This window comes from Halichoeres trimaculatus, unplaced genomic scaffold (genome assembly GCF_033239565.1).
Source record: "Halichoeres trimaculatus isolate MK-OKI-2021-1 unplaced genomic scaffold, fHalTri1.1 fHalTri1_scaffold_20, whole genome shotgun sequence".
Taxonomy (NCBI): Eukaryota; Metazoa; Chordata; class Actinopteri; order Labriformes; family Labridae; genus Halichoeres; species Halichoeres trimaculatus.
In genome coordinates, this window is record NW_027437198.1 from 23,160,191 (window position 1) to 23,183,018 (window position 22,828).

Sequence of the window (22,828 nt, forward strand, 5' to 3'; positions counted from 1 at the left end):
TTGCTGTAAAAACTCTTCTTTTACTCACCATTAATATGATTTGTTATTGGGGACATAATTGGAATTTAATAAGAGCATTATCCTGCCTCAGAGTGGAGTAAAGATGGTTCTCTTAGTTTTTAAAAAGGAAAAGTATGAAAAATAAGCACAACTGAGTAAATAAACAAATCAATTAATAGAAAAATGTAGACATTTAACCATTTACTTATCGATTTGTGTAATGATTCCTGCATTTTTTTCAATCATTTATTTCATTATTTACTTAATTCTTTAACAATTAAGTTAGTTTTTCCCATAGTTATGTCTTTTTTAATCCGCCCATTATTTGTTAGTATCGCCAACATTTGTTCACCTTGTTTCTGAACAACTCGAATTAGTCCAAACTTAACTTGTATGAATTCATGAGCTCATATGACAACATGAATACGTGCATGTGGATCTGCTTAGAAATCAGGATTGATTTTTCATATCCTGGGATTGAAAATAGTTTTTATAGTTATCTTTTTCAGCTGGTTTTTGTTTGTTGGTAAAAGATTTAGGATTTTCTGATTACAGTGTGAGGGGGTATAGCTCAGTGGTAGAGCATTTGACTGCAGATCAAGAGGTCCCTGGTTCAAATCCGGGTGCCCCCTTAGCTTTAAGTGTTCCCATCAAGACCTCAGCTTTAGAGATGTTGTGTGTCATGTTGTGACTTGAGCTCGTGCTGCCAGCAGCTCCACAGAGCAGCGTTAGCGCCTGCCAATTCAATGTGGCAACAGCTCGTCACTGAGACCCTCTGTCCTTCGTGCCGGGCCTGAATCAATCCAACGCTCCCTTCTGCTTCTTTCACCTCTCTTTGCTTTTTGATTCACTTTCAGAGATGCAGATCCGTCATCTGTATTTTCTGTCTTTGCAGGTTTTAAAAGGTTTCCCCGAGTGTCTGCAGGCCGACATCTGCCTCCACCTGAACCGCAGCCTCCTGCAGCACTGCAAAGCTTTCCGTGGCGCCAACAAAGGCTGCCTGCGAGCTCTGGCCATGCGCTTCAGGACCACCCACGCTCCTCCTGGAGACACTCTGGTCCACAGCGGGGACATTCTCACCGCGCTCTACTTCGTTTCCAGAGGCTCCATCGAGATCCTCAGGGATGACGTTGTGGTGGCGATTTTAGGTGAGCTGCACGCTGACGTGGAAACCCTCCAAAAGCTGTTGTCATCGTCATCATCATCAGTCAATATCGGTCACCATCATCCCTTCCATTAAATACTTTCCTAAACACTTTTGTCGCTTTGTTTTATCTGTTCTTCCTCCCTTTGTCCCACAAAGCCGTAACTCACTCTGCACTAAACACAGACACACTCGCTCCATGTTGCGTTGCCAGAGGTGTTTGGGCACGGCTCCACTTCCATTCCACTGTGGCATTGATCACCAATAGGCCCAGCTCTCAGATCCAGGCTGCATAGGTCATCCCTTTCCCAGATTGTGTTTTCAGAAACCGATTTGTGTTAAGCAGAAGTGCTATTTAGACCACTGTTGTTTATTACTCTGTGTTTTACTTCGCTGTTAGCTCAAAGTGAGTCACTGATGGTTCTTCCTCTCCTCCAGGGAAGAACGACATCTTCGGGGAGCCCATCAGCCTGTACATGAGGCCGGGTAAATCCAGCGCTGACGTCAGGGCTTTGACCTACTGCGATCTTCATAAAATCCTGAGAGATGACTTGCTGGAGGTGCTCGACATGTATCCAGACTTCTCCGACATGTTTTGGAACAACCTGGAGGTCACGTTCAACCTGAGAGATGTGAGAAGACAAACTGTTTGCCTAGAAATACTGAAAGGATTCATCTTGGCCGACCTTAGCATCTCTTAATGAAAATAAATGTTGTCCAAGAAATGTTTTTATCCTGTAAGTCTGTGTCTGTTGTGTATTTCCAAATCACTGAAGCTGATCTGTATCAGGCAGATAGAATAAACCAGTCATCCCCGGGGAAGGACTCTGAATGTGGCTACCGCCGGACGCGGCATCGCAGAAGCTCCCTGCGGCGCCGTAACCGACCAGGTGAGTGAACGACGAGGCTCGACACATTTCCCTACGATTCTGCTCTGTGTAACATCATCCCGTCTTTATGTGTCACAGACGGCATGGATCGCGAAGACTCTTATCCAGATCAGTCATGTCCGATGGGAAACCACCACAGGGGTACCACCACGGGGTCCCAGTGGGACGACCTGGGCAGCAGCCCCAGTGTCTGCTCCCAGTCCAGCGATGAGGAGGTGAAGCCCATGGGACACAGCAAGGTGGAGCTGTATCCACCAGGAGGTGACGCCAGAGACTACCCGCCTACAGTGGTCAACCTCCTGCCTCACAGCGGGCCTTCAGCTGGGATGGGGCCACCTGTGGACCTCGGAGGGCCACCATACACAAGTAAGCCTGGATAATCCATCTAATGATTCTCAAATCCTAACCTGAGAAAAGGCACTTCAGATAATTTTGCTTTAATTAAAAAAAAAAAAGTGGGATATTACCAAAATGCTTGTGCTCTTTGTAAGGGCCTGTGTCCATCAGCAGCATCTGTTGTGCTTGACACATTTTCTTTATGTATTAAATTTGATGGGAATTTACCAAGTGAATTGAAAAACAACTGACCACTAAATGCAGATTTAATGTGGAAATTTTACCCTTCAAAAACCCTGAGGGGGGTTACTTGCTACTGAGAGAGTAACCATGAAAAACCCTCTGTTAGTGGATATAGGCCCTAAGTTCAAAATTTCAACTGATGGAGAAAATGACCAAACACGAAATTAGAGATACTTATCGACACATTTTGGCTATGAATAGAAGCTAGTGTAGGAAAATATAGTTTTATGTCCAAAAGTGAAAAATATTCTGATCCTATGGAAGCCCATTTTTGCCCTTTAAAAAAAGGCACAAAGCAGGCATTTTTTTGCTTTTCAGTCCAAGAGTGTCTAGTTGCTGTTTCGAAACATTATTTCAGTTATTGACTTGTCTCATTACTGTGGTTGTTAGTGTTGGAAAGATTTTATGGAAGCCCATTTAAGCTAATTTAAAAAAAAAGAAACATAAAAAAATACAAATAAAAAAGTCATAGTATTTGAAATAGCATCTCATAATTAGGAGATCCTAAGTCATATTAATGAAATACTGTTGAATTAATTTACTAACTCATTTTTTTAAACTTTCCTTTTTCTTTATTGGTGGAAGTGGGCGTCCATACAATCTTTCCATTACTAATGGACATTAGAGAAAATGGAAACTGCGCCATGAAAGGAATATTTTTTTCCTCATTATTATTGTTATTTCATTTTTCTATAAATATCCTTTATTTTTATTTTATTTTATTTTATTTTTCTATATATTTTTTATATCTATTTGTACATTTTATATCTTAACCTTCTCTATATTCTATTTTATTTTACAGTATGTACAGCAAGTAATTCTATATTATTTTCTTATTAATTGTTGCACCAGCACACCAAGTTAAATTCCTTGTATGTGCAAATGTACTTGGCAATAAAACTTGATTCTGATTCTGGTTCTGATAACCTTAGAAATAAAAAGAAAAGAGAGGTGATCTATAAAAAAAACTTTTTGGCACAACTAGCTCAAAATAGGGAAATCAATAATACAAACTCATTTGTGCATTAGAAAAAATTTAGAAAATCTGTGGCTGTATTTTTCCTGTTCATGATCTCTCTTACCCACACATTGACGTATATTTTTGAATAACAGAAACTAACTTATAGAAACATTTAATGTTTTATTTCCTCCCTGCCCGGCAGCAGCTCCTATCAGCATGTCAGGTCTGTACGGCTACTGGCCGGACCGCAGAGCCAGCCAGTTTTCAGAGAACCAGAAGCGAGCATCCTCGGTCAGAGCCAGCTTCCATCCTCCACCCTGCGCAGAGGATCGACCCAGCGAGCTGGAGTCCCGGCTGGAGCTGCTGCAGTCTCAGCTAAACAGGTGAGAGGGGACGAAAACAGGGGGCACCCGGATTTCAACCGGGGACCTCTTGATCTGCAGTCAAATGCTCTACCACTGAGCTATACCCCCACTGATAAACACCTGGCTTTGTGATATCTTTCTTTGTTACTGCTGAGCTGTTTCCTCTGAGTCATGCTTTAGAGAGCTCCTCCCTCTGCTGCTGTGTTTGCATACAGCGAGGTGTGAATGCTGCTGCTGCTGCTCGGAGGTGACACAAAGAGGGAGGGAGGGGGAGGAATGCAAATACAGTCAGAGATAAGGGATCAGTCCTTGTGACGTCAGCTGTGTGTTGCCTTAAACCTGCCTTATGTGTCTGACAGAGAGAAACTGAGCAGGTGTTTCTAAAATAGCATTTTACTTTAACACATTTTCTGAATTCTTTCAGGCTGGAGACGCGGATGACTGCAGACATCAACGTGATCCTGCAGCTCCTCCAGAGGCAGATGGCCCCAGTGCCTCCAGCCTACAGCGCCGTGTCCCCCAGCCCTCACCTGCCTCACCCGACTACGCTATACAGCACGGGGGCACCCACGATCCACACGGTCCCTCCCATCCAGTCGGTGAACATAGACACTGCCTCACTTCTGCAGGTGTTGTGTTCACAGATATTTAAAGTTTTTTTTACTAAATATTTGGCATGAAACACTTTTCTTCAGCCAACCAGAGAATTTCAAGGTTTCAGCCAATCAGCATCAAGAATTTAACACAGGGTATATGTCATCTTAAGTTGTAATTCTGATGTTGCTGTTTATCAGATTAAACAAATTGTAACTAAAATGAGCAACTTTTAATTAAATTCTCATCCCAAATTTATTTTTTTCCCTTATCTAGCCACAAAAACTAGCTTTGGTCAAAATTATAAGGTAGTTTATGTTCTGGAAAAGGTCAAAGGTCAGATTAAGAGTTACTAAATTAGACATGTTGTGTGTAAATGAAGTCAAACTGTCTCTTTCTTGTTTCCAGAGTCCAGACTCTGACTTCAACCACAAATCCAAGGACTCACTCTCCAGCGGGATCCACCTCACTGTGGCCTCTGACGACACCGTATCCATGTCCCCAGAGACCGACCCCCCTCCTCTACCACCTGTGGACTTACCCCCTCCTCAAGATCCACCTGGACTGATGAGCGGCAGTCAGCGTTTCCCCTCCCTCCCCGAGCACCTGGAGGTCGCCACAGAGATGCAGGAGATCCAGAGGCATGTCTCCGACCCCATCCTCCCGGGCAGCTAGAACGCAGACCACCAACACCGCCAAAAAGCCCGATCCTGTGGATGGAGCAGCCATATAATCCTCACTCTTATTTCCCCGATCAGAAGCTGCTGTAGAATCTGGGACGTCTGAGGGTTCAGAGCGTCTCCCGTATCGTAGCTTTGGACTCGGCGGCGCCTTCATGGGCTGCTGTCATTTTGTGCTCCAGCATCCCTTCAAACCTGTGCAATCAGAGATTATTCCTACCCAGCAGGTGAGGTGGTGTGGACTTGGACTGAACTGAAACTGGCGACACTGAATCACCCTGAACACGGTTTCCTCGAGGTACGAACAGGTGTATCTGTTTGAGTTCACTTTGTGTAAGAAACACGCTTAGTTCCTCTGAATTTCAACATTCATCAGTTTAACTCAGATTAATTCATCTAGCGGATGATAAAAACACGTGTCACTACTTTTATTTTTGTAAGCAAATATCAAAAAGGCACAGCAGCTGAGAATGATGTTTGAAAAGAGTGGTCCTCATCTCATATTTCACATTCAGACGTTTGATCATGAGACAAACAGAAGTCATTGTTCTCGTACGACATCCTCCTTAAAGTTTATTTTGAAGCTTTGCTTGGTTTCCCTTTGTGTCTGTGTATCTTAAATATACTGTTTGATGGTTTCATAACCTGTTTTTCTAAAGTGCCAACACTAGAGGAGCTGTTCTCCTGACTGCAGAGAGAGAAATGAGCATGGAGGGAACTGAGTGAACAGTTGTAACCAGCAGGTGAATGTACTGACTTTTATAACGTTTCTTGTTCTTTACAATGGTTTCATGAAGCACAAATACCTGTTATTTATCTTTTTTAGATTAAAGACACACTGCAGAGTTACACTGGGAGTTCTGTTTTTGTGACCTGACAGCTACACCGGATTTATTACTGATGTTTTGCAGCTTCGACCAATCAGAATCAAGTATTCAAGGCGTGGAATTTCATGCACAAAAATCTGCATGTGCTGCCATGCAACAGACGCTAATTGAAACTCATACCAAAGAGTTCAGCTTGCCTCAGGCTTCAGTTTTGTTGAGGAGGCGTCCTCAGTTCGCTGAATTCATAAAACATGCAGGTTAATCTGACAGACGCTGCAGAAGTAAACGCTGCTGCCTCTTCCAAAGTAAAGTGCATTTACTTTTAAAAAGTTACACCATTCACCCTCTAGGTGGTGGTATGGAGACATCTTCAACCAACACTGACAACAAATTCTTCCACCTTTGTGCATGAATATTGATGATATTCTGTAGTTTAACTGATCTGTTTACTTCTGATCCGCAGCATTTTTTTATTTGGTCTTGGGATTATCATAAATTGCACCAAACTGCAGCTCAAACTTTGTGCACCAAATCAAAACAACATCTTATTTTTTCTGTCAGCAAAAAAATATGTCAGAAAAATGCATCAATATCAATAAACAGAAGAGATGCTGATGCTTTGCAAAATTAAAGAAATAAAAAAAGCCTAACTATTTTCATAAAAGCCACCCTCGGAAATCTGCGAACCTTGAAACACAACACTGTTCTCAAAATGTTATTTGGACTCTGAGTGGCCCCTCTGCACTCTGACCTGAGGGATCTGTGCTGCATGCTTCATGCTCACACTGCAGCAGCTTCTTTGTTCCCCCCTGAGCCTGTCCTCCACAAACTGTATCCGTCAAAGTCACATCTGCAAGCCGAGGTGTTTATTTTTACATCCTTTAAGGCTGATGACAACTGTTAAAAGAAATACTGACTGCCTTCTTGTTTGTAGATGCAAAGGTAAATGCAGAAAAACATCAAAACATCATAAAAATTATATTTCATGGTCTGTAAAATGCTGTGCAAACCTTAGATTTTAGACACCCAGTCCACAAAAGGATGCAGGATATTAATATTATAAAACTTTTTGCTCACATTATAAAAAGTGACTTCTGCAGACCTGAAACTTTGCAGGAATGTTAATTCTTTAAAACCAAGGATTGTTTCTAACCTGTTTCAAGCTGACCTAGAATAATTTAGGAGATGTTTCTCCAGGTGTTAAAATGTTAAAAAATTTCCAAATATAACCCAAGCATATATAATATATCTATTTTAATAACTAAATTTAAGGTTTTATTTAATAAAGTTCCAAACCTTTAGAGTAGAATATATGATATAGCAATTTTACACAGACTCCCAACTATTCTTTTAATAATTAGGATTATATTTAAAAAGATGTGACGTGTTTTCAGTAAATGTCGTAGCTATACTGTTTGGGTTTTCCACCCTTTGCAGCAATAATAACACTTCTCCCATGTCAAACTGTGAAGACCTGATTCACGCTCTTTAAAATGTGTTCCTGAGGTGTTTTATGATGGTTAAATGAATTTTAAAACATTACTTAAGCATACTTCCTCGAAAAATTTCCTTCGTTTGGCTGAAAAATCCTCAGTCACAGGGTAAAAACTGAGATAATGGTTCAGTGGTTTGGTCTGAGGAGGAGAGCTTTAAGTTTTGAGAGGCGGTCCCTTTAAGAGACGGATGGATGTGAGAACCAATCAGTGCGCAGTAGTATTCTGCAGCAGCCAATGAGGTCGTCGTCTTCCGGAATTGTAAATGCCTGCTTTCCACGCAAGAAAGTTCCACACAGGTTGAAGAAACAAGTGAAAGAGTAGTGGGATTTGTTAGCAGGATGGAGGACACATCGTGATTTTGAATCATGGTCATCCCCAGGAGTCCGAATCTCGACTCGGTTCCCAAAATGAAACAAACGGATCAGGGTTCTGGAGCTGAACTGGACTGAATGTGTTCAGAAGAAGAGAACCAGCATCGAAGAAGAAGAAGAAGAAAAAAAGTAAAGCCAGTGTTTGTGTTTTCATTAGCCGGGCCCGGGGTGAGGAATGCTGGGCAGAAGTGGAGGAGCTCCCCGGGGGTGCAGCAACCCCAGCCTGCAGCCCCTCAGAGCCACGGTCCCGTACCAGCTCCAGAGAGGCTCTGGTCTCCTCTGCAGGGATCTCAAGACGGGTAAATACACTGAAAGTGGGTTAAATCTGGAAATCATGTTAATAGGTTTATTTTCTCACAGTAACAAATCAATGGGGATTATTTCCATCACTTTTAGGTGTGGACGAGATAATAAATCGATTAATCCATCAGAGCTGATATGGATGAGTCACTTCAGTCAGAAAAAGCTGAAATTTTTAATGTTATATTATTAGAAAAAAAAAATATTTTTTTTAACTTTTATGACAAAAACTGGAGGTTTGAACAGCTATTGGTGAATGTAATTGACAAAAAAAGACTAATTTCACTGAAAGCATATAAACATTTAGGAAAAATAATGATGCATGGAGCTTAAAGTCAGTGAGCCTTGTTTGGAGAGGATCTAATAAATCCATATTTCAATCATTTGATATTATTTGACAACTGCCACTCATTTAGAAATACTCAAACTTGGGAGTTCAAACCCCAAAAAGTACAATAACTTCTGAATCTCCATCCAACTTCTCCAGTTTAAAAACTTCAAGACTTGAATTAGTTCCAGAAGTTTCCGACATGCTGTAAAATGAAAAATAAAGCCACCCTCGGAAAGCTGCTAACCCTGAAACACAACACTGTTCTCATAATGTTATTTGGACTCTGAGTGGCCCCTCTGCACTCTGACCTGAGGGATCTGTGCTGCATGCTTCATGCTCACACTGCAGCAGCCTCTTTGTTCGCCCCTGAGCCCGTCCTCCACAAACTGTATCCGTCAAAGTCACATCTGCAAGCCGAGGTGTTTATTTTTACATCCTTTAAAGCTGATGACAACATACGTGTGCGTTCACATTTGAGTGTGTGTAGGTATAAAATGAGATAGCTTGGCTTCAGGTTCACACCTGCCAGAGATTAAAAAAGCTGCCAACATGCCAACACACACATGCACACACACACACACCTCTGCATGCCACATACTTGCTGGTGTGGAGGAAGCCTTGGAGCAATGTTTGTGCGTTAAATACTTGAACAGAGTGTTTATCCACATTAAATGTCACATGCTGTGTTACTACAAGCTGAAAATGATCTCACAGGAAAGAGTTTATATAACTTCTGTGAGACATGCTTTTTTCGCTCAAGCCTTACACACTCTGATGTACTCTGACTTGTTTTATTTCTGTTCCCAAAAGCTGACAGGACCTCAGCTCGCCCTCCCAAACCCACCATCCGCCGCACCCTGTCTCTAGACGCCATTGTAGGACCCTACCTGCAGGGACATTGGCCGAAAGAAGAGAGCTCGGCTGTTTCCTGTGTCAACGACAAAGCCACACAGGTGAACATGAAGTTATTGTGTTGTCGCTCCTTCAGACGTCAGAACAGAAGTTTCCCTGCTCTACTTTCTGGTATGTTGAGGACAACATGTGACGTCAGCTCTGCAGGTGTCTTGTTGTTCTGCAGATCTTTTTTTCTTCTTTAAACTCCTCTTTCTCTCCCCTTCCCCCTCCCCTCCCACTGTATCTCCTCCTAACTTGTGCACAAAGCCCCAACCAACATCAACCAAGCCACAGCCTCGCTCCTGACACCGTTATAAAACCCAAACGAACCCCCTTTGCCTTCATTGTGAGGAACAGACCCCTCCTGACCTCATTATACAGACACCCCATCCCCCAGCAGCCGCTTCAACCACACACATGCAGCCCACCCTGCACCTCCTCGTGCAAGAGTTCCTCTGCATTACTTCAGATTGTTTTATTCATCCTGAGACTTCTGTGTTTTAACTTTTAGTAGTAATAGTTTAAAAGCTCCACGTTGTTTCAGTCAGTGGCAAAGAGGCAGAACACTCTACTACCTGGATGTAATCAAGCACAGATGAATGATAGCAGCTTGGAACGCGGCATGTTTTGACATTTTGATCAAGAAAAGTGAGAAAATGTTGATTATAATCGCTAAACCAAAGGGATGTGTGACTGACAAGTGCAAATATGTGGAGGTTAACCTGCAGGATGACTGGAGGCTAGTGCTAGTATCTTGGCCAAATACTTATCTTTATTTATTAAGAGTCATATGAGATACTTTAAGGTCAATAAAATCAGTGCAATGAAATTAAATGATAGGGTCTTGCAGATAGCATAAAATTAGTAAAATAAAAAATAATATATACAAAGATTCATAAGTGGTCAAAATACAAGAAGTTAAAAGGAAGAAAAAAATAACAATTAGAATAAATAAAATAAATTTTTAAATAAAATAAACTGAGTAAAAAAAAATCAAATGAATAATTAAAATACATTAAAATAATAAAAAAATTACTTTAATAATATTAAAATGAATTAGAATAAAATAAATTGAGTTACAATTTCATGTGAATAATTACAATAAATTAAAACAATATAAAATGTTCGTGAATAATAATAAAATGTATCAAAATAAAATAAATTGAGTTAAAATTTATTAAACCAACAAAACAGATTAGAATAATTGAATAAAGTAGAACAAAATAAGAGATTTAAAATTAAATTTAATTAACCCAAGTAAATCAAAATCAAAATAAAATAAAAAATATGCTAAAAATGTCTTGAAAAAAATTACTGGCGTCAGATATTGCAGTCTAGGACCTAATATAAACTATTTCAAATTAAACTATCCATCAGTATTTATTTCTTTAGCCCTTTCCAATAACCAAAAGGTACCTAAAGTGCTTTACAGCAGTGTCAGGACTAATGAAGTGTTATTTACCAACACACTCTGTGAGTGTAATTAGTATAATAAATTGAGTTTTGTTAAAAAAAATACTAGTTTGGTTTTAGTTTTTTTTTTATCTGCGTGTTTTCTTATATTTTGGCATTAGAATTCAGTTCAAAGAAAGAACTGACCTTGCTGATGACATTTTCAGTTTACTATGAAGTCCAGAGAAGGTCTCACTACAAAAGGGACTCTAGTTTCCTCTCAGAGTCTGTTTAAATCGGGCAAAAAATATGAGAGATGTGCAGGATATAATGATAAAGATAATATTTCTGTTTAAAACACAGCATTATTGGAGTTTTTAACCTCCAAGTAATAAATGGATGAGACGTATTGAGAGTTCATGTGTTAATCTGTGTTAAATAATCTCAGGAACAGACACTATTTTTATTAACTAGGCCATATTGCAATCAGGAATCCAATACGTTAATGAGTCGTTCAAGATGGAAACATCAGCAATGCCAACCAGTCAGTCTTTTTATAGCGTCCAGTCCCATGATCCCCCTCTTCATGTTTTGGATGATTGTGGGGGTCAGCAGCCGTAACAGGACACCGATGCCGCCGTAAGTCTGACTCATTCGGCTTTCTGACTTATTTAGCCAGGCATTGAACTGTGACAAGATGGTGTCTGTGCCTTCCTGCTCTGATAGGATTTCTCTGAGCTCTGAGGAAGGACAGGAGGGAATGGAGGCAGCGAGCGCTTCATGAGCGTGTGTAACGTTAGCCGCCTCATGAAGTGAGGGGATCAGATTGTTTCTGAACGTGTGAAGCAGCTGATTCAAAGAGTGGAGGACTACGAGTCTTGGTCCTTGGGGTCAACTCAGTCTGGGTTTTGACGGGTGATGATGAACTGCCAGCACGCAGCAGGGGTGGACCAGACTCCACCTGGTAGAAGATCCAGAGTCAATGTGAAGAAATCGGTACGATGGTGGAGGCTTTGTGGAGGTTTGATTGACGAAAGAAGAAAAACAGAAGCTGCTCGGCTGAGTTGTTTTTTCCCCACAGCGCTCGTCTTTCTTTGTAACGGGGTGTCTTTATGACTGATAACATCTGTGTTTAAGGCTGATTCTGTGCTATATTTAGAGTCTCAAAGATGTGGTTTGGGTGTTTTTTGTTATGAGTGTTGGAGCAGGCTGGTTTGTGGTTTCCACAGCTGTTGTGAGGCACAGCTGTGGAGCTCGTTTTCTATTGTGCACTGTAGCGAGATACTGATGGAAGAGGCCTTTTGTAGCGCATGTTAACAGGTTTGATACTCACACACTGGACTCTTTACTCACCACACTGTGATCTTATTTTCCGCTAAGACTCCGAGCTCCTGGGCTGATGAGACCAGAGGCAGGAGGACCGCGAGTGGCCACAAGCGCTCAGCATCATGGGGCAGCGCGGAGCACCTGAGGGAGGTGAGTACTTCAGTTCATGAACCTCTTCTTTCTCACGTTGTGAAACATTAACAGCCCCTGAATGAATCAAAGTGACCCCTGAATCATTTTTCAGGTGGCAAAGCTGAGGCACCAGCTGCAGAAGCGTTCCCGCCACGCCCCTCCCCCGGCTGGACACGAGCTCACCCATCACCACCCCCTGCCAGCAGGTCATTCAGTCAGCGTCTCCCAGGTTTGTCTTTTATCTTTTGATAACCTGAGAGCTAAAGAGGAGAGTTTCTATGACGACCACTGATGCCAAAGAGCGGGCAGACTAGGAGGAGCTCGGCAACAGAGATATAAAAAACACAGATCCTTTTCTTAGGAGCGGCTGTCATCGAAGCTCATGTGTTACTGTCACACAAAGAATATTTGAAACCAGCATATTACTCTGTGCCCGGGGCCAAATCTCACATGGGCATAGCTCAAATGACAGAAAATTATTCATGGTTGCCTTTGTGACTTCTACATGACTTTCCTTTTGCTTTAAAATGTTTATACGACCTGTCAGTTTGAATATCCATATGCTGAAAAATGCCTCTAGTGGTTGAATTGAATCTGTGATTCTGCAGACGATGCCTCTGATGCCTCTGAACAGACTCGCCTCACGTCTGAGACGAAGTGTTGAAGGCCTGAACTTGGAGCTGGAGGAGGTGTTTGTCTCTGAGAAACCCAACGATCAGCACGAGGTGATGGTGACAATCCTTTTACACCTGCATTAACAAAAACTGTGACTGCTCCTCTGAGTCTCTCCCTTGTTTGTGCTTCGATCTCTCAGATTTTGGACATCCCAGATGGCCACAGGGCCCCAAACCCAGCCTTGAGGTGCAGCAGTGGCTCCCAGAGTGAGCCCTCCCCTGGCCCCCTTGATCCCTCCCTCCTCTCTCCTTCCCCCTCCCCGTGTCCTCTCGACCCGTCACTTATGTCACCTTCTAACTCCCCGTGTCCTTTGAACCCGTCTCTCTTGTCTCCATCACAGTCTCCCTGTCCCATTGGAGAACCAGGTAAGACACCGCCCAGTGCGTCAGCTTTGTGTGACTTATTCCCTGTTTTGGTGATTAATTTGGATGTTCATGCACCACCTCCTGTAGAGCCTGTGCACTGTGGGCCCCTGCGTCTCTCCCCATCCGTGTCGCTTCCCTTATTTGCTCTGGACCCCTGCTCCTCTTCTTGTGCCACCAAAACCTGCTCCTTCCAGCGTGAGCCACCAGAGGGCTGCGAGAGAATACGAGTGTGTGAAGAAGCAATGTAGGTTTCTAAATTAATCACAAGGCTTCTATTATCTTTGATTATGCTGAGGTAATAATATGCCAACCTCTCTTTTCCCTCAGATCTTCCTGTCAGGATGAGCCCCTCCTCCAGCCATCCTGTCCTGACCCCAATAAAGTCAACTTCACCCCCCACGGAGGCTCCGCTTTCTGCCCCGTCAGTCTTCTGAAGCCCCTCCTGCCCTCCATGGATCTCCTCTTCCGGGGCCTGTCAGTCTCCCCAGTCACTGGCTGCCCAGGTCAGGCGTCTCCCACCAGGCACCTGGGCATGCAGTAGAGCTTCTCTGGACTAAACCAATCTGCACAACTGGGGCCTTCACAGACTGGATATGTTTTCTGTTCAAGAACCCACTCTGCTGTCCTGTCATGATGGAAAAGATCAAACTCAGACTTTGTGACTGTAAGCACATCATACTTGATCTCTGGCCTGAAATCTGGCTGCTCCACTGATTGAATACTGTAACAACACTCGTAACAAGTCGATTCAACAAGGATCGCTGTGAACTGAATTGCTGGTCATATACAGGGTTGGAAAATGGCTTTAAAATGTTTGAATTTTTGAGTTTAGACATTGTTATTTTTGATTTAATAAACTTTTTCAAATGTCTACCGACAGTTTTGACAGATACTGTTTTAAGCTTGAGATGTTTTAACTTTTAATGTCAGATAAAGTGAATTAATAGCTTTAAAACCAAAGCACTTGAATCATTCAAGTTTTGTTTTCTCGTAGAGCACTGTTAAATTTCGATGAACTTCAGTTGAGAAGTTTAAAGTTTGAGTTCTTGATGGATTTTCTCCTGAAAGTTAATGATATCTGTTGGTTAAAGAGAATATGTTGTTCTACTGATGCTTTTTTAATACAGATGTGCAAAGCAGATGTAATTTTGTATGTTTTTTCAGAGTTATAGGTCTGTTGATACTGTTTTTGAAAATGATAAAATGATTTATTTGTTTTAAGACACACAAAGCTTTACTGATCTGCGGCAGATGGCTGCAGTTTTGTCAATAACAGTTTTTGTTCAACACAGTTCTTTTTATACCAGTGGTTCTGTAAAGACAATGCTAATGTGCGAGTGTTCCAGTGGCTAAATGCTGATTTTGTTAGCATTATCTTGTGCAAAAAAATAAATAAAATTGTATTTTTTTTTCATCTCTGGTTCCTTGGACATTAATGCAAACCTGCCAACACTCCTGACTTGTAGATTTTTCCTGATTTTGTTTTTGAGTAATTTCCAAAATTATATTTACTCGCTTCATTAGCGTGTGTATGACAATAATGGGTTTGACTGAATGCCTGTGTGTACATCAGTGAAGTGTTCCAGTTGGTAATGATGGAGCTTCACTTATTTTAATTTCAGTTGAGATTTACTCCACATTGCTCATTTTGTATTTTACTCTGATATAGATCCAAAAAGTAACATGCAGTATCAGAAAGTGAAGTGGAACCAAGATCATTTCCATCTAAGATGTGGAGAAGCAAGGGGATGTGGTAAATAATGAAAAACATATTATTTTCCAAGCGTGTATCAATATTATAAAAAAAAACAACATTATTTTTTTCAAAATTAAGCCTCATGTCCCCACAGTTTCCACATTTCTAATGTTTTTTTTTCCAAAATCTTGTTTGAAACATAAGGGTTCAGCATTTATAAGCTCTGCCTTAGTGGAAACCCACTTTGATCATCCTATTTTTATTTTCTTGTAATGATTGTGATGATTTCTGCTGCTGATCAAACTAAAATTAGTTATTCATACATTCATTGTTCAGTGCTTCCAAAAATTTTTTTTGGGTAGGATAGTGTTTCAATTATAAGGAAATGTAAAAACACATACAAGAGTAGTTTTGAAAATTTTCTAGAAATGTGGAGACATAGGGATAACCCCACGCAGGAAACATGATGGTAATAACATTGATGTGTGTGTTTTTTTTTTTTTTTTTTTTAAAGAAGTTGAAGTTAGTTAGTCAGTTAACCTAGGCTGTAGTAATGAAACATCATGACTTGATGTGATACAGAATAGTAATTTTTAAAGAATTTGTCTTGGTTATTTATTAATCAGTAGTTCAAAGTCATATACGAAAGAAGCTGGGTAAAAGTTTATTTTCTAATACAACAAGAAATCACTTTCATTTTACCAGGAAATACACCTTCTTACAATTTTAAAACTGGTTAAAACTTAAATTTAGTGAAGAATAATATAACGAGATAACAGTGAACCCAAATATAACCTGTAATGCCTTTAATTCCTGTGGTTTGTCTTTGTTGTTGTCTAGTCGATGACACGTGGATTTGCGGTTTTAAACATCAAAGTCCCGCCTTCCCCTGAGATCTGTATTGTGATTGGCTAAATGACGCAATCTATGGCTGACATGGACCAATAGAGTTAATCCACATCCTACAACGACTAAAAGAAGCGCGGTATTTTACAGGAAGGACCCCGTAATTGTTTACAGCTGCCCTTTTTACTGCCGTATGAAATTTACCGTTAAGAATATCGAATTATAAAGAGTGAAGAATGAATTTTGAGGGAATGTTTTGCACTTTGAACAGCTTTGTAACACCAAATACAATTTAATCTTTTCTGATAGGGTTTTATTAATTCAGTGTAATCTCATACCGGAGGTTTGGTCGGAGGCACAGATGTGGTCCTTTCTAAAATCAGTTTTCCTGACGCGCTTTAGTAAATATAAGATTTAATTTCCTCAATGAAACCACTAATTGTTCTCTCCGGCCGGTTTTTCGTTTTGACCCGGCTGGCCATGTGTTGTTTTTAATTTTTAAATAAACAAGACTATTAGACACCTTATCACAAAGCTTTACCTGTACCGTACGTTTCCACAGAAACCAAACACATCACCTAGACACGAGCACCATCTCCAGGCTCGTGACAGCGGCTATAGTGGAGCGGGACGTGGGTCTGAGGGGCGCAGGGAGCGCAGCGGTGTCGGTTTCAATCCCCGGGCTGGTGCACGAGAGCATGGCTGCGGGAAAGGGAGCAGGGAAGCCCGCCTCGCTGTGGGACAACATGCGGATTCGGTTCATTGTCTGCTTCCTAGGAGTCTTTGTGTGCTACTTTTACTACGGAATATTACAAGAGACTATGTAAGTGACAATTTTGTTAAGTTAATGCTAAACATCTTATTCCAAACCCAACTCTGAAATCATCCTCCATGGATACAGTTTACACGTCAACAGTTGTTCAGTCTGTACGTGTTATGTTAATTTAGACACAAATACAGCTTGTAAACAGCAAAGTACAGACTGTGCTAGTGTCAAATTCTTCTTTTTGTGTATGATGTTTAATTTTTCCATTTAAAAACGTGCTTTAAAGCTTGATTTGTCTCATTTTTACTAAGCATTTTGGTTTGATATATGATAAATACAGTGTTAATCCATATCCCCAGGGGCGGTTAATCTCTCCCTTGTGCCAGACTGAAGTTGTTGTATCATTATCGCCTCATAAATGTGACAATGCTTTTGTAACCTGCCTGCCACATAGATTTTTTTTCCCAAATTTTGGCCAGAAATCTTCCCTTGCACCCTAAAAACTCAGCCTAAGGAGCTCAGCCTTAGTAACATATCACATGCAAAGCCGTGACACACTTGGTATGTTGTTGCATATGTCACCAAGCTGGCAGGAATCATATCAGTTTCAAACTGGAGCCTTATTTAAGTCACCTTCTCTCAAACCTGAATGATTTACTCCTGTGTTTTTGTCACTAACAGTCTCTCCTGTGAGTTCTGTGTCCATTTGTTTGATCGCAGCGTCATGTAAAACAGAGGCTAACACTTCTTGGAGCCTACACTTAGTATCACCCCCTGTTGTAATTTAATCCATGCTGTCTGAGTGGCCTTTTCATAGTTTGGAGGCTCATGAAAGCACTCCGCTCTATAACCTATGTCTCTTCGAGAGAGGCTAATTCAGTTTCACATTTATTGTCTGTGATATTAAATCTAACAGCGGGTTATATCTTGACTTTTGCAGCACCAGAGGAGATTATGGCCAAGGAGACAAAAAGGAGAAGTTCAGATTCGCCCGGACGTTAGTGCTCATCCAGTGCATCATCAGTGCTCTGTTTGCAAAGATCTGTAAGTTTTATCTTTTAGGTGATCTCTCAGGATCAACAAAATCAAGATGTTGACACTCACTTCTTCGTCAACAGTGATCCAGTTTTTTGAGGGCTCCAAACCAGATACCACGAAGAGCTGGCTCTATGGGGTGTGTTCCCTTTCTTATCTTGGAGCGATGGTGTCCAGTAACTCTGCTCTTCTTTATGTCAACTACCCCACACAGGTGAATCCTACACAAACTGATTCTAGTAACTATTTTATACATGTTGTTTTATGTTGTCATTTCTCAACGCTGTGGTTTTACTTTGCTAGGTGCTTGGGAAGTCATGCAAGCCCATACCAGGTAAATACAACTGAAAGTATCACTCTTAGTATTTGAATTTAATCTTCTTGGAGGTTAAACGATTAGGCGTTGTATGTGTGGTTATATAACATTCACCTCTACCCTGCAGATGCACGAGCAGCATCACAGTTCACTCTTTTCCAGGGAAAAGTGCAGGTTTCATGCCCCAGGCTTTCATGTGTGTAAATATTGACATGTGCTGAATCTATCAGGTGTCGTAAGCGAAGGTGCTGTGTATATGGTACATGACAAACAAGAGGGATTCTGCTATCTGTCTAAACTGTTCAAGGACGGACAGAGTAAGCAAATTATCTCAAATGTGCAAAGTGGAGAGTGTATAGGGCAGGTAACATTATTTTTCCACACTCACTGCCCGGTTATCTTGGCTTAAACACAAACAGGGCAATCTGTATTTCCCTTCTATGTGTTATAGACGTGACATTGCTGTTTGTTTTGTTGTTGCAGTGATGATTCTTGGTGTGACGATACTGAGGAAGAAGTACCCTCTGGCTAAGTATCTGTGTGTGCTCCTCATTGTGAGCGGTGTGGCTTTGTTCCTCTACAAACCAAACAAGAGCTCAGCAGTCGCAGACGACCACGTGTTTGGATTTGGAGAGATTCTGTTGGTGAGTTCATACAACTACACAACATCTGGGACACATTTACCATCAAGCATGATCTCATCACTTTGTTTTTCTTTTCTGCTGCTTCATAGCTCATCTCTCTGACATTGGACGGTCTGACCGGCGTGGCCCAGGACCACATGAGGGCCCGCTTTCAGACCGGTGCCAACCACATGATGCTGAACATCAACCTGTGGTCCACTCTGGTGCTGGGACTCGGTGAGTCAGCTGCGCTTTCTGCCAAACTCCTGTCTCACTGAGCGTGTTTCTGCACCAAGGCTGCTCACTGATTGGCTCCCCTGCAGTCAGAGAGGAGAGACTAATGAGGAAACTCACCTTGATGGGGTTCAGTGCAGCCAAGTATCTGAAAAGGAGACAGCACTGCATGTTCTCTTTGAAAACATTCCCTGAACTCATAAAATGTTCAAAGCTCATTTTGGAGTAAATCCTGTCGCACTGTAGTCATGGATACAGTTAACTTCACAAGAGTGTGCCATTAATAAGCTTATTTATCTGGCGTCCAACTCTTTGCAATATAAAAAGTACTCTGCAATTAATCCAACCTTTCTTCTTAAGTGATACATTAACATTTATATCTAAAGAATTATAGAATTTGCACTTATAGGGTGACGTTCCAGGATGATGAGCTGGCTTTCTTTTTACTCACTTGAGCCAGAGTTAGGCTAGTGTGCCTTTCTATTAACAATGAAACTGAGACTCTTTTTGAGGGGATGTTATGACACAAGATGTAAACACAGCATTTACCCCTCGGTTCAAAGTAGGGGTGGGAGAAATGATCAAAATCGGGATTCTTTACCATAAAATCGTTTTGTTTTCAACTGAATTGGAAAAAAGTTACCACTTTTCTCCAGCAGAGGGCAAAATGTTTCTCTCTGACTCACATAATGTGCTTTTTATGGGAAAATATGGCTCCTGATATAGTCTGTAGACATTATCATCATCTTTTAACTTTTTCCCATGGTCTGGTGTTAAAAAAAGCAAACTAATAAACTTAAAAATCGTAAATATTGAAGAATCACAATTTAAATCGATCGGCACCCCCAAAATCGTAATGGAATAGAATCGCGAGAAAAGAATACCTACCCAGCCCTAGCTCAAAGCTAACTACACTCTGACTGAAGCATTTCCCGTTAAGTAGTTTATCTGTTTGTCATATCTTATAAGGTGTTTAAATAGTAACAGCTGAGTTGTATCAAAGTGACTGTAGACATCCAAACAAAAGTTATTACAACCTCCATGAGAGGATCTTTAAGACACGTTGAGCACAATTCTCTCTGGAGCACAAACTCATTAATGCAGTGGAGAAAAAAAGTGTTAGTTGTTATCTCTAAAGATAAGGAATGCTGCACCTCAAAGCCCTCCGCTCTGTGTGGAGCTTTCTGTAATGTGCTGAAGACTAAGACACATAAAACAAACGCAGTCTAACGAGGCTCTAATGGGCTGGAAGATCCCATCAAAAGGTCAAAACCAATATAGAACTGAGAGATCTGTCTTATAACGGACTAATTGGTGTCGGTGGTGGTGTCTGTCTCTCCTTCACATGTGTGTCCCACTTTCAAATGTTTGTTTTCAGGAGAATTCAGAGTTAGTCTGTGTTAAAATGGCTTCAGACTTCTTCAGTGTTAGATGCTCCTTCTTCCCTCATAAGGTGTCTGTCTTCAGTCGCTTTGAAGTGCTGTTATTTCCCAAGGTAGAAAGGTATTCTGGTACCTTCACTCCCACAAATTAATGACACCCCCACGCCAAGGTTTTTCATGTAGCTGTTGTTACATTATGAAACCACTTGGTGGTGCTGTCAAACCACCTTCATTTCACACCAGACTTGTGCATCAGATAAGGAAAGTAGAGATGTTCAGGCACTAACATAAATGTTTGTCACCTTCTCTCCTTTTAGCTGTACTGTGGACAGGGGAAGTCTGGGATTTCTTAAGCTTCACCGAACGCCACCCGAGCATCCTCTACAATATTCTCCTGTTTGGACTCACCAGTGCTCTGGGCCAGGTGGGTTGCTGGATAAGAAGACCTTTAGCTTCCTGAATTTTTTTTTCCGAACTAAATTTCTATTATTTGTCTTCCCCAGACCTTCATCTTTATGACGGTTGTGTACTTTGGGCCTCTCACCTGCTCCATCGTCACCACCACGAGGAAGTTCTTCACCATCCTCGGCTCAGTTATTCTGTTCGGAAATGTCATGAGCACAATGCAGTGGGTTGGCACCATCCTCGTGTTTCTCGGTGAGGTTAAAGTCTGACTGAAACCATTTTAGATTCATTGTTTGTATATCTGATGTTAATTAGGATGTAAAATGCTTGCTGAAAATGTTTAAAACCTTCAGCTGTATCCTCAGAGTAACTGCATGTGTTTGTAATAAAGAAACAATTAGGTTCAGTCGGGGAACACTTTGGCCTCCCACACGAACCGCTTTGTAAATAATGCATGAAAGAAGATCTAAAGGCGAGGCAGTAAATGAAACCCTGATATAGTTGGATTAGAGGCTGGGATACTTAAAAATTTGAACTTTATGGTTGAATTTAATTCTGACTGAAAGGATTTGTGTTGAACTCTTTGCTTTTCTCTCTTCAGGTCTCGGACTTGACGCTAGATACGGCAAAGCCCCAAAGAAAACAACACACTAAAACACTTGGACCTGACAGACGGATCACAGAACAAGTGGACACACTCTATAGCCAGTATCTTATAGGTATATAACAACCTGTACAGGCGTCTGAATGTGCCTGAGAATTGTTGAAATACCGTCTGATTTTTAGCTTAACTGTATTTGAAAGACAGCTCTTAAAGGTTTCAACTCCAGCTTCTTTAATTCACAGTTTATAAGTTGAAGAGACCAGTTTAACTTGGGATCAAGTCCTGGATGAACTGTGACAAGCCTTTAACAACTACTATTTTGCACACAAGACACAACAGTTGAAGACGACCGACTGAAAGACAGGAAGTGGAAATGCTGTATGTTGAGAAGTATCTGTTTCTGAAACCAGCTCACCTCCCATGGATGGAAATCTCACTAACACGGTTTAAATCTCTGCTGTTTCCATCAAAAACTCCCATTCTCATAAGGCTTGGTTTACAAGTTGTTGCTTCATTGTGTAGTTAATTTGGTCAACAAGCAACATGTCATTTATAAAATATCAAAGGTTTGTAGCCTGTTGTGTAATGTCCAATCTTACTGTTGAATTGTTTTTGTTTTTATTTTCTACTAGCTGAAAATGAGTGACCATAAAGGGAAATTGTTATTAATCATGGTGGTTTCTTTTTTTTATTACAAATGCAAATGGATTAGTTACCATAAAGTATTTAAAATAGCTGTGATTGGAGGGCAGCACTTATATATGCAGAAACAGGAAATTACAAACACCAGATACTTTATCACCAACTATGTGTCACTATTAATAACTTCTTCAGTACTTTGGATAATTGGTTTTGAGAATTTTGTAGTTTTTAACACTAATTTGTTGCTATTTATTAAAAAAATGAATTGGGAACTCTCGCCAAACTGGTGGCGAAAAACAGCGCCCCCATCTGTTGGTTTGTCATACTGCTGTACAGGTGGCTCAACTTGCATTGATAGCAGATACTAGAGCAATAAGTGTTATCTCCATCAAGTCAGTAACACTGACCCAATAAGTAGAGATGTTTTTTCCTTTAAATTCTGGTATTATGATTATTATACAACAATTATAAAATGGAAAATTGTGGCTTTACATTAAGTAAACATTTTTAATAGTGGTGGCAAAATTGTTACAACACATGACACATTTGAAAATACTGAGCTTTTTGCCTCAAAATGATTGTTAAACAAGATAACATTACAAAAAAACCCAGAAAAAAAAAAGAAATGGAGTAAAAAAGCATAGGCTTTGTTCCTTTTTATTAGGAAAATGTCCAGAATCTCTTTACGATGGCTGAGTCCTATGGTATATAAATCGCAATGATGACTTCGTAGATATTAAATTAGTTTTATATGTCTTTTTTAATTGGCATTTAACATAAACACCCCTTTAATGTATCAAGTGCTCAATCATTTTGGCCAGCACTGTATTTAATGCTTTAATTACACAAAAATGACATAGAAACTCAGTGCGTTGTATATTATTTTATATCAATAATGTAAAGCAGGAGTCTGCAACCTGCGGCTCTGGAGCCTCATGCGGCTCTTTGAGTCCTTTG

General features: G+C 40.8%; 3 protein-coding genes and 2 non-coding genes across 7 annotated transcripts in view; 4 read left to right on the forward strand and 1 right to left on the reverse strand.

Annotated features, from left to right (window-relative positions):
• Window positions 1-6,051, forward strand: part of kcnh6a (potassium voltage-gated channel, subfamily H (eag-related), member 6a) — a 28,001-nt gene extending 21,950 nt beyond the window's left edge. For both annotated transcript variants that reach the window (XM_074697308.1, XM_074697305.1), the window contains 7 exons: window positions 896-1,148; window positions 1,583-1,776; window positions 1,935-2,034; window positions 2,113-2,400; window positions 3,777-3,957; window positions 4,364-4,568; window positions 4,942-6,051. In XM_074697308.1, coding sequence (XP_074553409.1) covers window positions 896-1,148; window positions 1,583-1,776; window positions 1,935-2,034; window positions 2,113-2,400; window positions 3,777-3,957; window positions 4,364-4,568; window positions 4,942-5,208 — 1,488 coding nt within the window. In that variant the 3' untranslated portion in view covers window positions 5,209-6,051. The remainder of the gene's footprint in view (window positions 1-895; window positions 1,149-1,582; window positions 1,777-1,934; window positions 2,035-2,112; window positions 2,401-3,776; window positions 3,958-4,363; window positions 4,569-4,941) is intronic.
• On the forward strand, window positions 561-632 carry trnac-gca (transfer RNA cysteine (anticodon GCA)). Its single transcript has one exon. It is a non-coding gene; the product is annotated as a tRNA-Cys (tRNA).
• Window positions 3,976-4,047, reverse strand: trnac-gca (transfer RNA cysteine (anticodon GCA)). The gene has a single exon. It is a non-coding gene; the product is annotated as a tRNA-Cys (tRNA).
• Window positions 6,052-7,784: 1,733 nt separating the features above from the next.
• On the forward strand, window positions 7,785-14,697 carry fam117aa (family with sequence similarity 117 member Aa). The gene is made up of 8 exons (XM_074696962.1): window positions 7,785-8,206; window positions 9,349-9,491; window positions 12,205-12,300; window positions 12,395-12,511; window positions 12,891-13,007; window positions 13,097-13,322; window positions 13,410-13,566; window positions 13,650-14,697. The coding sequence occupies exons 1-8, from the start codon at window positions 8,083-8,085 to the stop codon at window positions 13,861-13,863; spliced, it is 1,194 nt and encodes a 397-aa protein (XP_074553063.1). The 5' UTR covers window positions 7,785-8,082; the 3' UTR covers window positions 13,864-14,697.
• Window positions 14,698-16,041: 1,344 nt separating this feature from the next.
• On the forward strand, window positions 16,042-21,898 carry slc35b1 (solute carrier family 35 member B1). 2 transcript variants are annotated; one of them, XR_012599979.1, is made up of 10 exons: window positions 16,042-16,687; window positions 17,571-17,674; window positions 17,749-17,879; window positions 17,969-17,999; window positions 18,465-18,625; window positions 18,715-18,841; window positions 20,538-20,644; window positions 20,724-20,877; window positions 21,227-21,344; window positions 21,472-21,898. XR_012599979.1 is itself a non-coding variant. In XM_074695856.1 (9 exons), exons 1-9 carry the CDS (start codon window positions 16,563-16,565, stop codon window positions 21,277-21,279), a joined length of 993 nt encoding a protein of 330 aa, XP_074551957.1. In that variant the 5' UTR covers window positions 16,042-16,562; the 3' UTR covers window positions 21,280-21,898. The 2 variants fall into 2 exon arrangements, 1 of the variants encoding a protein (XP_074551957.1); XM_074695856.1 differs by having other exon boundaries at window positions 21,227-21,898.
• Window positions 21,899-22,828: the final 930 nt, after the last annotated feature.

What these genes read in the sequence shown, in the direction of transcription:
- slc35b1 (XM_074695856.1), top strand. Translation starts at nt 16,563, where the DNA reads ATGGCTGCGGGAAAGGGAGCAGGGAAGCCCGCCTCGCTGTGGGACAAC. An exon ending in ATGTCAACTACCCCACACAG is followed by an intron (nt 17,880 to 17,968) that starts GTGAATCCTACA and finishes TTACTTTGCTAG; the next exon opens with GTGCTTGGGAAGTCATGCAA. An exon ending in GTCATGCAAGCCCATACCAG is followed by an intron (nt 18,000 to 18,464) that starts GTAAATACAACT and finishes TTGTTGTTGCAG; the next exon opens with TGATGATTCTTGGTGTGACG.
- fam117aa (XM_074696962.1), top strand. Translation starts at nt 8,083, where the DNA reads ATGCTGGGCAGAAGTGGAGGAGCTCCCCGGGGGTGCAGCAACCCCAGC. An exon ending in CTGCAGGGATCTCAAGACGG is followed by an intron (nt 8,207 to 9,348) that starts GTAAATACACTG and finishes TGTTCCCAAAAG; the next exon opens with CTGACAGGACCTCAGCTCGC. An exon ending in GCGCGGAGCACCTGAGGGAG is followed by an intron (nt 12,301 to 12,394) that starts GTGAGTACTTCA and finishes ATCATTTTTCAG; the next exon opens with GTGGCAAAGCTGAGGCACCA.